The sequence below is a fragment of the Silurus aristotelis genome, assembly GCF_946808225.1.
Source record: "Silurus aristotelis genome assembly, chromosome: 6".
NCBI lineage: Eukaryota > Metazoa > Chordata > Actinopteri > Siluriformes > Siluridae > Silurus > Silurus aristotelis.
In genome coordinates this window covers 13401863-13414724 of record NC_139579.1, presented here as the reverse complement: position 1 = coordinate 13414724, position 12862 = coordinate 13401863, and the positions used below count along the sequence as shown (strand labels likewise).

The following is a 12862-nucleotide window of genomic DNA, read 5'->3' as shown; positions in this document are numbered from 1 at the left end:
CGGCCATGTCTCCGAACCCGAGGATGGAACCAAACTGTCTCAATCCACATATAGTGCACTTTATAGGGGGTAAGATCTCAATTCATGCTGTACTATGTGCACTAGGTAGAGGGCGTTTTTAGATTCAAGACCAGGCCGAATGCAGCATAGCTGGCGCTTTAGTGCCTGATTAAAATAACGCTAAAATTATTACTAAAATCGTTTCAAATTACAAAGTTTTATCGAATTAATTATAAGATTGTCTATTTTTTAAAGAACGTAAACGCTTTTATGTTGTTTTATTTGTTTTATATTTTATCGACCTTGCATTTTGTTCAGGCGATTTTACGGCCCTTCCTGCAAAATAGATTCCCAACGTGCGATTTAAAGTAGTATATTTTATATATAGTTTAGTTATTTTGTTTATTTCTATTTACCCCCAACCCATATATATATATATATATATATATATATATATATATATATATATATATATATATATATATATATATATATATATATATATATATATATATATACACACACACACACACACACACACACACACACACACAGGCAAAAAATAAAATAAAATAACACAGGTCAAAAGTATTCGGACGAAGCAACCTATAATTGGTTGTTCCCAAAAACAAAAAGCACACAGTTGTATTGGATGTCAGTATGTGAAACATGTACAGTTTGCCTTCACTGGAACTGAGGAATCCAAACACGGTTCCAGAACGACGATGCACACTGTATAGATCCCTGACCCCCAACACCACTGAACATTAGTGTCATGCGTGTGGGTGTAATAATTGGTGCTGATAAAACCAGTGTCTTTAACTGTTCAAGGAAGACACTCTCACCAGCTTACACGTGATACAATACCATACAATTTTCATTACCATGAGGCACTTATGAAGGAGAAAACAAATCTCCAAAGCTTAAATTGTGCCTTATACTGTCATAAGAAGGCTCTTTACAAGTCAATGGTATAGTACCTCTTGCAAAACATCCCGAAGATCTTCTTTACTAGTTGGAGATTTGTTTCTTGTGATCCATTTCATCCCAGAGCAGTTTAATAGGATTTAGGTACGGTGCCTGTGCAGGTCATTCCATGATAGATAACACTCCAGATGACTGTTTGCTCTGAAATAACACTTTCAGAACTCGGAAATAGGATTCGGCTCGTCGTCTTATTGTACGATGAAGCCGGTTCCAATGAGCCGCAGTCCAGAAGGAACTGCATGGTGTGAGACGATGTATGGAATAGGAGCCATGTTGGTTGAGGATACCTTTCAAATTTTGGAACCTTCCCTGCTCCCAAACAACCCTAAACCATGAAGCTAAAGAGCCATAAAATAGAGACAGTGGATATCGAGAGGAAGAAAATTCCACAGTATGTGGCAGCGTAGATAAAAGCTTAAGATCCCATAGTCGCCAAACGCATATGAGGTAGAACTACTTCAGCTTAAAGTTTAGTAAATATCAATATTGACCTAAGTGTTCTATAAGTTGTACATGCTAGAATTAGGTCTGATAATTACGAAGGAGCCAGGTGATATAATGCCTTATAAACAAAAATCAGGATTTTATATTTAATGCGCTGCTTAACAGGAAGCCAAAGCAGCTGTTGAAGATCAGGAGATATTTGTTCTATAGTAGGAGTTCTACTGAGTATTTGTGTAGATGAGTTCTGCAACAACTGTAACTTGTGTAGGAGTTTATGGAGTAGACCAAAAAAAGAGCATTGCAATAGCGTGAAGTGACAAGAGCATGAACTATAATAGCAGTGCTCATATTGAGGGGGCTGACGGAGGGCATTTAAATTTCGGATGTGATTAAAAGATGCCCAGGTGATCTTGTTAATGTGTGCTTTGAAAGATATGGTTTTAAGGACAACACCCGTAACCTGTGTCAAAGCAGCAAACCGTCAATACACATTCTCATAAATTCTTCTGTTAGAGACAAAAATGGCACATTTGAACAGAAATCTCTTCCATTCTTTTACTTTCTAATTCTTGTGTGTTTTTGGAAATAAATGAAACATGCATGTGTCTCAAAAAACAAAGGCTCTGTTGCCTCTGTGTCTCTGTGCTGTATAATAAATGTATAATAAATCGTGTGTAATATTAGTAATTATATTAATAATTAATCATATTCATAAATTTTTATCATAATATTAATAATTATGATTAATTACCAATTTCTTTATAGATATGTTTATTAGGAATATACAGTTATATTTGTAAAATATACAAACACATAGTGGATCAAAAACATTCATTTTTCCCAGTTTATGGAAAATAAAAAACACCCCCCTCCCCCACGCACAGTATACTTGTGATATCCCCCCCCAAAAAATAAGAATAATTTTTAACCAAATGTAAAAATACATAGATAAATGTACGTAAATGTTATAATTACCTCGTTGTAAAGCTTCAGCTTAAAGTCTAGTAAATATCAATATTTCACTTAGTGTCAGTTCATCTCAAATGTTTTTTAAACAGTTACTTTCCACTGGTTGTTCACTGCCCCAAAACACATCACACGTTTCCACATGTAACTTTCATATGTCACATAGTTTCGATTTATAAAGATCTATGAGGTTCCTGTGGATGATTCCACTCAGGAACCATGAGGAAGGATTTGGACTGTAATTAATATATTATTAATATAATAATGTCTGCTACAAAGTCTCAGGACTACAGTTGCTATAAACAGGATAATATTCGAGTCTCCATCACTGAACACCTGAATGATAGACCTGTGATTAGTGTTGTGGATTAGGATTAGTTCTGAAGTCTGGTTTCTCTCAAGGTTTCTTCCTCATGCCATCTCGGGGTGTTTTTCCTTTACCACAGTCACTCATTAGGGAGTAATTTATAAAAAATGTATATCCGTAATCTGTTTACTTTTGTGAAGGTGATTTGGGAGAGTGTCTTTAATTTAAAGCATGATAATTACACCGAATTAAAATTTGTTGTTTGTTAGCTACATCATTCAGACCGCGTGCTGTCGTAGTTCTTTAGCGTACGTCTTTGTTCTAACGTGTTTAACCGGAATGTATTTGATATGATTGGAATGTTAAACATGCTAAAACAGTCATCTGTTAGCAGGGTCCAAGTTCTATCTATCTATCTATCTATCTATCTATCTATCTATCTATCTATCTATCTATCTATCTATCTATCTATCTATCTATCTATCTATCTATCTATCTATCTATCATATTAAATTGTCTTTCTTCCTAATTAAATTTTTCCGTTTTCCCAACTTACACTTCCTCATGTATGCTAATTAATTAGCGAATATATGCAAATTTTATTTACATATTAATTTACATACTGGAATCCCACGGTATCCCACGTTATTTCCGCACAACGGCGGAAACTATAACGTAAATCGTAATTCTGCCTACTAAAAGGTAAATACACTTCTATACACGCTATATACGTTCACAGAGAACTTGACCTTCCGCGCACTTCCTTCGTAGCGATTACATTTTTCAGGATTGACGCCGCGATGGGGTTTTTGCGCTGACCTTGCCAAATTTGTGACTATTCAGGATTCGGGATATATATACATATATGGTGGAGGTGAAAACTAGGAGTAAAAGTTGAACAACAAATAAATTTGCGCGTAAAACGCTGGAAAAAATTATACGGATATATTTTTTTTAACTGTGCGTAATTAAGAAGTTTCAATCAGTTAGTGAGCGACTTGTGCACTTGGTAGCCTCGTGAATAGCTAGTGGACTTTTTTAGGTCTACGTCAGATTGAGAACAGGATCGGGCGATCGCTCACCTCTGATTGGCCGAGGACTTATGGGGTGATATGACTTCATCAGCCCTCACAATTCCCTCCCACTTTTTGCAGTTGCTGAGCGACCAGGAGCCCACACACTCCCTCTAGTGGTCGTGCTGGGTATAACCCTCAGTAGTCCCACCCACTTATCAGTTACTCCATCCCAGATAATGAATCTGATTGGAATTAATGAAGAAATCAACTCAGTTTTTAACAGAAACACCTTTGGACTTGATAATGGAAACCTCTAATGGAGTGTAAAGAGCAGTTTATTTAGATCTTTTAGACTTTTAGTGCACTGACATCCCATTGGTCAGGGAATGAACTATGGTAATTAGGGGTGTACGTCACTTCCTTGTCATTCAATGCGCCATTTTCTCTTTTTATGGGCTTGAGCAGCGAAGCTACAAATTCGGATTTGGGTGCAATATATAATTTTTTAATTGCTCGTTGCTGGTGCAAAATAAAAAAAAGAATAAATACGAGTCTACGTTTTGCGCGTGACCGTGGCGCTGTGCATCCTGTAGTCGTTGTTGGCGCGCGCACTGGTGGTCGAAGTCTGCTTTTGTCGCCCTTTTTTAACGGGGGAATTAAAAAAAAGGTTTAAAAAAATCAAGAAGGTAAGATACACAATCAAGGGACAATCAGTTTAGCTGAATGCATGCGCCGAATGAATAATGATGACAGACCAAAAAAAAAAAAAGAAAAGAAAAGAAAAAAAAAAAAGACAGCGCGCGCGCGTGTGTGTACATGCGAGTGTGTGTGTCCTGATTCCAAACTGAAACTATATTATATCATGGATCTCCAAAACACACACACACACACACACACACACACACGGAACACATATTTATTAAATGCACAGAATGCATGATGATGCATGTACACGCGTTTGTGCGCCATAATTTGCTATATAAGTTTTTCTTCCTTTTTTTCCATGTTGCTTTATTAAGAATGCAATGCAATTAAATGTATGCATGCAATGTTTTGCATTAATAACCAAATCGCATGCATATAAACGAATGCATTTCGTGGTGATGGTGGTAATAATGCAATCTGAAAACCAGATTACTTTATGTATTTATTTAGAATCATTACCAAGTCATTTTGCACGAACAGCTGGCTATTGATTGATTGCATTTTTTTTTTTTTTGGGTCTATCTGAGCATCGTGCAACCTATTAAACATGTGCAAGTTTTTGCTCAGGTGTTTCCAAAAATAAACAATACAATGTTTTTTTTTTCTTGTGCAGCTGTGGCACGTGCTTAATTTTTAAGCACAGGTGTGAGACCAGAGTTCTCCTTCTGAACTCTGACTCAAAAAAAAAAAAAAAGCACAATATCAGAGATGAGTGAATGCGAATTATCAGTAAATAAATTGCACATTGCAGTAAATAAATTGCACATTGCACACGCTCGGATCGTCCCTGTTGTTCCTAACGCTTGTGTTCCACCTCAGGGGAGGAACCATGTATCAGTTTCCAGTTCGGGGAATCGAGAAAATCCGAAGAACAAGAAAGAAAGTTAAAAACATTCTAAGCGATTTCGGCCTTGAAGAGTGCCAAAACCTGGCTAAGGTGAGTTCTGCTTTATCCTGGAAGATCTTTCTATCCTCGGGTCTGTAGGTGCCTGTAGTTGGTCTGCATTTGGATGCAGTTTCTGGAAGGTATCTGCACCACTTCTGTAGCACCATCCTGTGATTATATGTGGAAATTTGCCACCAGCTGCTCTGAGAAAAGTGAGTTATGGAGGTTGTGCAGGTCAATAAGTGATGTGTGTATTCTAGTGACACTATGAGGGATCTCAGATACTCTTCTATCACAAATCACCCCTGCTATCACTCTTCTCCACCCACTCCACCCTGCCTGCACTCTTTTCTTCACTTCTCTGACACACTCTCCATTACTTTGCACTGTTGACCCCAGGTACCTGAACTCCTCCACCTTCTCCACCTCTTCTCCCTGCAAACACACCACTCCACTGCCCTCCCTCTCATTCACACACATGTACTCTGTCTTACTCCTACTGACTTTCATTCCTCTTCTCTCCAGCGTGTACCTCCACCTCTCCAGGATCTTCTCCACCTGCTCACTACTCTCATCACAAATCACAATATAGCGCGTCGAGCACCTTCTGTGAATCACACCTGATCTCCGTAGCGGTGTCAAAACACAAATCGTTGAGCTGGAACTTAATCTTCGAAAAGAGGGTGCAGGAGACAAGTCTGGCGTGTAGTGGTGCAGGTGCTGAAGTGAGACAGACGATTTCCAGGGGTTGAGAACGAATCTTTCTGATCCCTCATCGTCTTCCAGCAACGCTCTTCCCCTCTTGAAGCATGTGTGCCACTCAAAACACCTTGAACGTCTCGTTTCAGCATCGCCGTACGCCAAACGTCTGTGCGGCAGATTTTCCGAGTTTAGTGCAGAATTTCACGCAGATGTGGCTCAGAACCGCACCAGTTACACGATCGAACGTTTTGATACCACCTCGTATACGATGCTCATGCTCATGTTTCGCAAGAAATTGATCACATGGACATTTTTCCCGAGTGACACTAGTGGTTTATTTATATATATTCATTCATTCATTCATTTTCTCCCGCTTATCCGTAATTGCAGGTTGCAGGGGCAGCAGTCTAAGCAGGCCCCCGCCTTCGACTGCTGCCCAATCCTCACAGCACTGTCCCTATATATATATATATATATATATATATATATATATATATATATATATATATATATTATTTTTTTTGAATCCATTTACATTTCTAACACGAGTGAACATTTATTCTTTTCCTCAGAGTTTTCAGGAGTTTGATCCAGGAGACAGCGCTTTTGATGCCACCGAATGGACCGATTTATCAGACGGATTTAACGGCAAGTGGAAGAAAAAGGTAAATCTATAATCCACAGTTTTGAGTCGTCAGGCTTTAAACGGTGTAAATTCGCTCGGCAGTAAACGTACCCTTCACCCACGCTCGTGTTTGATTATCAGGGGTGTAACGGTACACATATTCATAGGACTTTCAGTTCGGTACTTTTTACGTGTGGAACACAGTTACAATCTGAGTTCCCTTAGGAACGTTTTAAGTGGCGGACCGTACGTTTGTTTAGTCTCCGCCTCACTCCGTACCAGAAATACGATTTGGAGTGTGCTGTAAAAAAAATTGCTGTCACTTCCTGCATTTTTTTTTTAACAGCATTATGGATTCTTTACCATTTTTTGTCCAGCTTCAAGAATTTCCAGAGAAAATCCGGAAAATTCCACATATCGAGCGAATGAATGAATGGAAGAAAAGGATGGAACGAATGAAGACATTTGTTCAAGTCTGCTTGCAATTAAATATAAAACGTAAAACACACGTCTGTATTACCAAATAGTATTTAATTAAATTTTTCCATTTATTACATTTTTATTGAATTAAATTAGTGAGAATTGAATCGGTCACTCAATTGAATCACTATAATTAAAACATGCATTAATTAGATTTATTTTATTTGTATACATTTTATTTGATAATACAGTGAGTAAAATAAGTATTTGAACATCCTGCTATTTTACAAGTTCTCCCACTTAGAAATTATGGAGGGGTCTGAAATTGTCATCGTAGGTGCATGCCCACTGTGAGAGACATAATTAAAAAAAAATCCAGAAATTACAATGTATGATTTTTAAACCATTTATTTGTATGATACAGCTGCAAATAAGTATTTGAACATCTGTCTATCAGCTAGAATTCTGACCCTCAAAGACCTGTTAGTCTGCCTTTAAAATGTCCACCTCCACTACATTTATTATCCTAAATTAGATGCACCTGTTTGAGGTCGTTAGCTGCATAAAGACACCTGTCCACCCCATACAATCAGTAAGACTCCAACTACTAACATGGCCAAGACCAAAGAGCTGTCCAAAGACACTAGAGACCAAATTGTACACCTCCACAAGGCTGGAAAGGGCTACGTGGAAATTGCCAAGCAGCTTGGTGAAAAAAGGTCCACTGTTGGAGCAATCATTAGAAAATGGAAGAAGCTAAACATGACTGTCAATCTCCCTCAGACTGGGGCTCCATGCAAGAGCTCACCTCGTGGGGTCTCAATGATCCTAAGGAAGGTGAGAAATCAGCCCAGAACTACACAGGAGGAGCTGGTCAATGACCTGAAAAGAGCTGGGACCACCGTTTCCAAGGTTACTGTTGGTAATACACTAAGACGTCATGGTTTGAAATCATGCATGGCACGGAAGGTTCCCCTACTTAAACCAGCATATGTCCAGGCACGTCTTAAGTTTGCCAATGACCATTTGGATGATCCAGAGGAGTCATGGGAGAAAGTCATGTGGTCAGATGAGACCAAAATAGAACTTTTGGGTCATAATTCCACTAAACGTGTTTGGAGGAAGAAGAATGATGAGTACCATCCCAAGAACACCATCCCTACTGTGAAGCATGGGGGTGGTAGCATCATGCTTTGGGGGTGTTTTTCTGCACATGGGACAGGGCGACTGCACTGTATTAAGGAGAGGATGACCGGGGCCATGTACCTACGATGACAATTGCAGACCCCTCCATGATTTCTAAGTGGGAGAACTTGCAAAATAGCAGTGTTCAAATACTTATTTTCCTCACTGTATATCAAATATTATATATTATTTGACCAAGCAGGCATTTCATTAAAAATTGTTTTTAAAAAATTAAAAGAAATTGTTGATCTTTTGAGCTCGAATATTATAATAATAAATAATAAAGTGCGTTAATTAAATAAAAAAAAAACGACACGCAATTTTATGTATCGCGTTTCTTTCTCCAAAATGTACCACAATCGAACAGAACTGCAGAAACCCGAGGTACGTACAGAACTGTGAACCCGTAATGAATATACCTTTGGAAATCCATTTCATATAAAAACCCTTTAACCTTCATGAGATGTTCTAGTACTATTATAGAGAATGATCATCATTCACTGGGAGCTTCAAGGTCTCTACATAAACCTTCAGAAATACAGAGGATACAGAGCATCGTGATTGCAGCTTGCTTCTGGCTTTTTATGTAGTTCTAAAAAAGAAGAATCCGTTTAACAAGCACTACACGGCCAAAAGTTCGTGGACCATTATAGAGTTTAATGTTGTTATATGCTCCACTTTTCTCGGAGACGGCTCAGAGATGTAGGATTGTTCTCGAACAGCCGTATGTTCGAAGATCAGAGTTTTTGCACATTTTTGGAAAAGAATGAAAATTAATTTCAGTGATTTCCAGGTCTGGACACTGATCCTTGACTCTGTTTATATAAACAATGATCTTGAAACGGAAAAATTCTGGAAGTGCTCGATTTTATTTTTATGTATTTATTATATTTAACTGGTAAAAATAGAGAGATTCAGAGACTAACGTTTGCGCTTTTTGTCCATCTTTGTTTTTCCCCCCTTTCTCTCCAGTGGACCTACCGCACTCGGGGACTGTGCTGTTCGTTGTGTAAATTTTCCACGCGGTCCTGGTACTCCTTCAAAGCTCATATCCACCGCTACCATGATGACGAGCAGTCGGCCTGCAGTCTCTCGGCCTGCTCGTCCTGCCCGTTTATTGGCCACCCCAAGGTCATCTCCAAGCACTATAGACTGTTTCATTTCGAGAACCAAAAGCCCGAATCGGACACGGTGACCCCCCTGTCCGCTAAAGCGTTAAGCGGCCACACGTTTCAGTGCCGCAAATGCCCCGTCCGTGACGATCTGTTATACAGCATGAGAAAGCATGTTCTCATTAACCATTACACTGCACTGTTGAATCGCTTTGCTGGGCAAAGAGCAGATACTGACTTGAAATCGCTCGGGCAGATGTATAGGAAATTTTATTGTAAGGTCTGCGGTGCGAACGCGGACACGTCTGAGCATCTGCTGTACCACATCCTGACCTCTGACAAGCACAGGGAACTCGACTTGCACATAAACTCGCTTATTTTCGAAACCGACACTAAGAAGCCGGCACCTGCTCTAGCACCAAAGATCCAAGGTAGTCCTGTTCTAGCAGGTCCTCCTAGCCAACCCTTAATGACTACTGTTCCAGCTCCAGTCTTGCCATTGGTGAATGGTGGACCTAGATTACTCCAATCCTCTAATTCAGCAGTTCTTCCTGTTCAAGCCTCAGCCCTGGTTCAGCTTGCGAGCGCTGAGGCTAAAGGTTTGCTTCAACCTGGTCAGCCACTGACCATTCAAAATGTCCAAGCTCCAAGAACACTCTCGGCAATGCTGCCTAACGTTGGAGGACCCGCTCCTGCTTCAGCACTTCAGTCGGTTATTCCACGACAACAACCAGTCAGGGTTGGAGTCCCAAGTCCTCTCAATCCTCCATCCCGCCAAGTTCTGCTTCCACCCGGGGTACAGTTTAACATCCCGGCGGTAAGAGGACAACCTCCACAGCCGATGATTGTTGCTCCAAGGTTCCCCTTGAATCAACCTACCCCGAGAGGTACCATGCTTACATCCCAGTCTCTTCTGAGTCATCTGATCCCCACAGGCAACAAAGTCGATGGGCTGCCCACTTTCACTCTTGCACCACTACAAGTTTTGTCCGTCCACGCGAACAATGTCCAAGTAGTCAGCAAAGCACCGTTGCCGGTGTCCCAAAACAACGGCGTGCATCAGCAAAACTCCCAAGATTCCAAGCAGACCAAGAAATGGGTTACCTGCCCTATTTGTAATGAGCTTTTCCCATCTAATATATATGACTCCCACGTAGAGATCCATAAAGACTCCTCCAAGAAGTCTAAGCTAGGTCTGGCAGCCAGAGCTCCTTTTATGAAGAAAATGCCTGACAAGACGGTGAAATGCCTGATGTGTAAAGTCTTGCTTTCCGAAAAGGGGATATTCGAACATCTGGTTCATGGGTTGAACTGTTTGTTTTGTCCCGGGATGTTCTATTCAATCAAACAGCTCGTTGCTCATATTCAGGTCGAGCACAATCCGACCCAAAAGGCCAACTGTGATTTCATGAGGCGAGAGTATCGTCTTTACACCGACGAGTCCGGCCACCTCCTGTTTCCCTACTTCGACATCAACACCACGGCCCCTAAAGAGATGATGGGAGAGAAAGAGCTTAACTTGGCCTTAGTTACTAATTCTCTCGATCTGATTTTTTTAAAGATGTCCCCTCTGACTCCGCAAACCGTATGCAAGATGCCTGTGCCCAAACCGGACAGCTTGGATTGCGTGTTCTGTTCTGAGAAGCTGCTGAACATGGAGTGCTATCAAATGCACCTCAGAGAAAAGCACTACATTGTGCCTACCGTCCATGCCATACTTAAAATGCCAGCGTACAAGTGCATCTACTGCGGTGGCGTATACACGGGCAAAACCACAGTCAAAGCGATAAGCGTGCACGTTTCCAGGTGTCGCTCTGCACCCAAAACCCTCAAAGACGCAGAAAGGATTAAAACCAGTGGCCCCAGAGAAAGCCAGGGTTTGTTTTCCATTCCAGGTTCCCCTCTTCCAGCATCTCAGTCCAACGAGACGAACGTAGAAATGCAGAGCAAACTGCGTTTGGAGCTGGCTGTAAAGGAGGCCATCGAAGCGAATAAACGAGAAAGACTAGCAAGAAAAAAGAGGTTCGCAAGTTTGCCTGGTTCCTCAGCCGAACCGCTGGACGATCCCACCGTGCAATTGGCTCTAGATCCTACCGGAATGGAGTTACGCTCCTTCGAGGCTCGTCGGGAATTCGTCAACAAGTACTTCAACAAACAGCCGTACCCGATCAAGAAGGAGATCGTCGCCCTGAGCAGCCGATTGCTGCTGAACAAAACCGACGTCGCCTGCCAGTTCGGCTCCAAACGAACCAGGTGTATGAAGCAACTGCAGCGAAACAAAGCCGCCGTCTTGTTGGGTTTCAACATGACAGAGTTGATGAAGGTCAAACATGATCTGTTCATTCCGGAAATCGAGCCGGAGAAGCCCCCGACGCGGGAAACGATTCACGTGGACGAAGCCGAAAAGCTCGACGATTGTTTAGCACCTTACGAGGGCGAATAAAACGACATCCCGTTGATCTCTTTTTCTCCCTGTATAAAAATATATATACACTCTTTTTTTTTTATTTTTATTTTGAAACAATGCAAAAGGTGTGTACTGTCGTCATGTAGGTCCACTTTAGCCCCATATTTGCATAAATTGAATGAATAAAGGTAATCTGGATGAGCTTGTGTCCTGTTCGGTAAAACAGTTCACCGTATTATAGTTTTCTGACATATTTTCGTAAGTAATACCCCTGTTACGCCACAACTCTTTTGTGCTGTGGTTTATTTCGCCTTAATTGTCTCTTTGTTCTGTATCATTTCCTCGTTATCTCTATTATTTAGAGCTCTTTAAGTTATAAATGTGTAGTAGAAATCTGAAGCGTGGCAGTAATTGGTTCAAGACGAACGTGTCGGTCAGACGGCCGTAAACCTGCTCATGTAAAATAAACTTATCTTTAATATCTGTTTGAGTAACATCTCTTTTTTTTTTTCACCTTATCATCACAAAGTTGTACCTTAACGGTTAATGCTCTGGGTTGCGGATCAGAAGGTTGGGGGTTCACGCTGTACGTTCCTAACAGTCTCGAGCTGCACTGTAATGTTTACACCGATCAGCCATAACAGTTTGACGGTAAAACATGAGCGCTGAAGTGAATCACACTAATGATCTCTTCATCATGGCACTTGTTAGTGGGTGGATTTATTTATTAGGCAACAAGTAAACATTTTGTCTTCAAAGGTGATGACGAAGAAGGAAAAATGAGCGAGAGTAAGAGACAAATCGTGATGTCTAGACGTCTGGGTCAGAGCGTCTCCCAAACTGCAGCTCTTGTAGGATGTTTCTGATCTGCAGTAGTCTTTATCTAAAGTGCTCCAAGGAAGAAACAGAGGTGAACCGGCGACCGGGTCGTGGGTGGTTGAGGCTCATCGATGAAATTGGGAGCGAAAGCTGGTCCGTGTGGTCCGATCCAACAGACGAGCTCCTGTAGCTCAAACTGCTGTTGATGTTCAACGGGTCAAAATGGGACCAACATAACATTAGGCAGGTGGTCATAATGTTATGCCTGATTGTGTAAGTGA

At 40.8% G+C, this 12862-nt stretch overlaps 3 protein-coding genes across 3 annotated transcripts in view; 2 read left to right on the top strand and 1 right to left on the bottom strand.

The window, feature by feature from the left end:
* Positions 1-100, bottom strand: part of ngly1 (N-glycanase 1) — a 6452-nt gene extending 6352 nt beyond the window's left edge. Inside the window, exon 1 of the mRNA XM_083543293.1 lies at positions 1-100. This exon is cut by the window's left edge and continues 94 nt beyond it. Coding sequence (XP_083399419.1) covers positions 1-7 — 7 coding nt within the window. The 5' untranslated portion in view covers positions 8-100.
* LOC310727135 (V-type proton ATPase subunit C 1-A-like) overlaps positions 1-12862 on the top strand; it is a 207806-nt gene that overhangs the window by 176629 nt on the left and 18315 nt on the right. The gene's annotated exons all lie outside the window — the stretch shown is intronic.
* On the top strand, positions 4116-12245 carry adnp2b (ADNP homeobox 2b). The gene is made up of 4 exons (XM_083543263.1): positions 4116-4406; positions 5245-5362; positions 6586-6678; positions 9216-12245. The coding sequence occupies exons 2-4, from the start codon at positions 5255-5257 to the stop codon at positions 11796-11798; spliced, it is 2784 nt and encodes a 927-aa protein (XP_083399389.1). The 5' UTR covers positions 4116-4406; positions 5245-5254; the 3' UTR covers positions 11799-12245.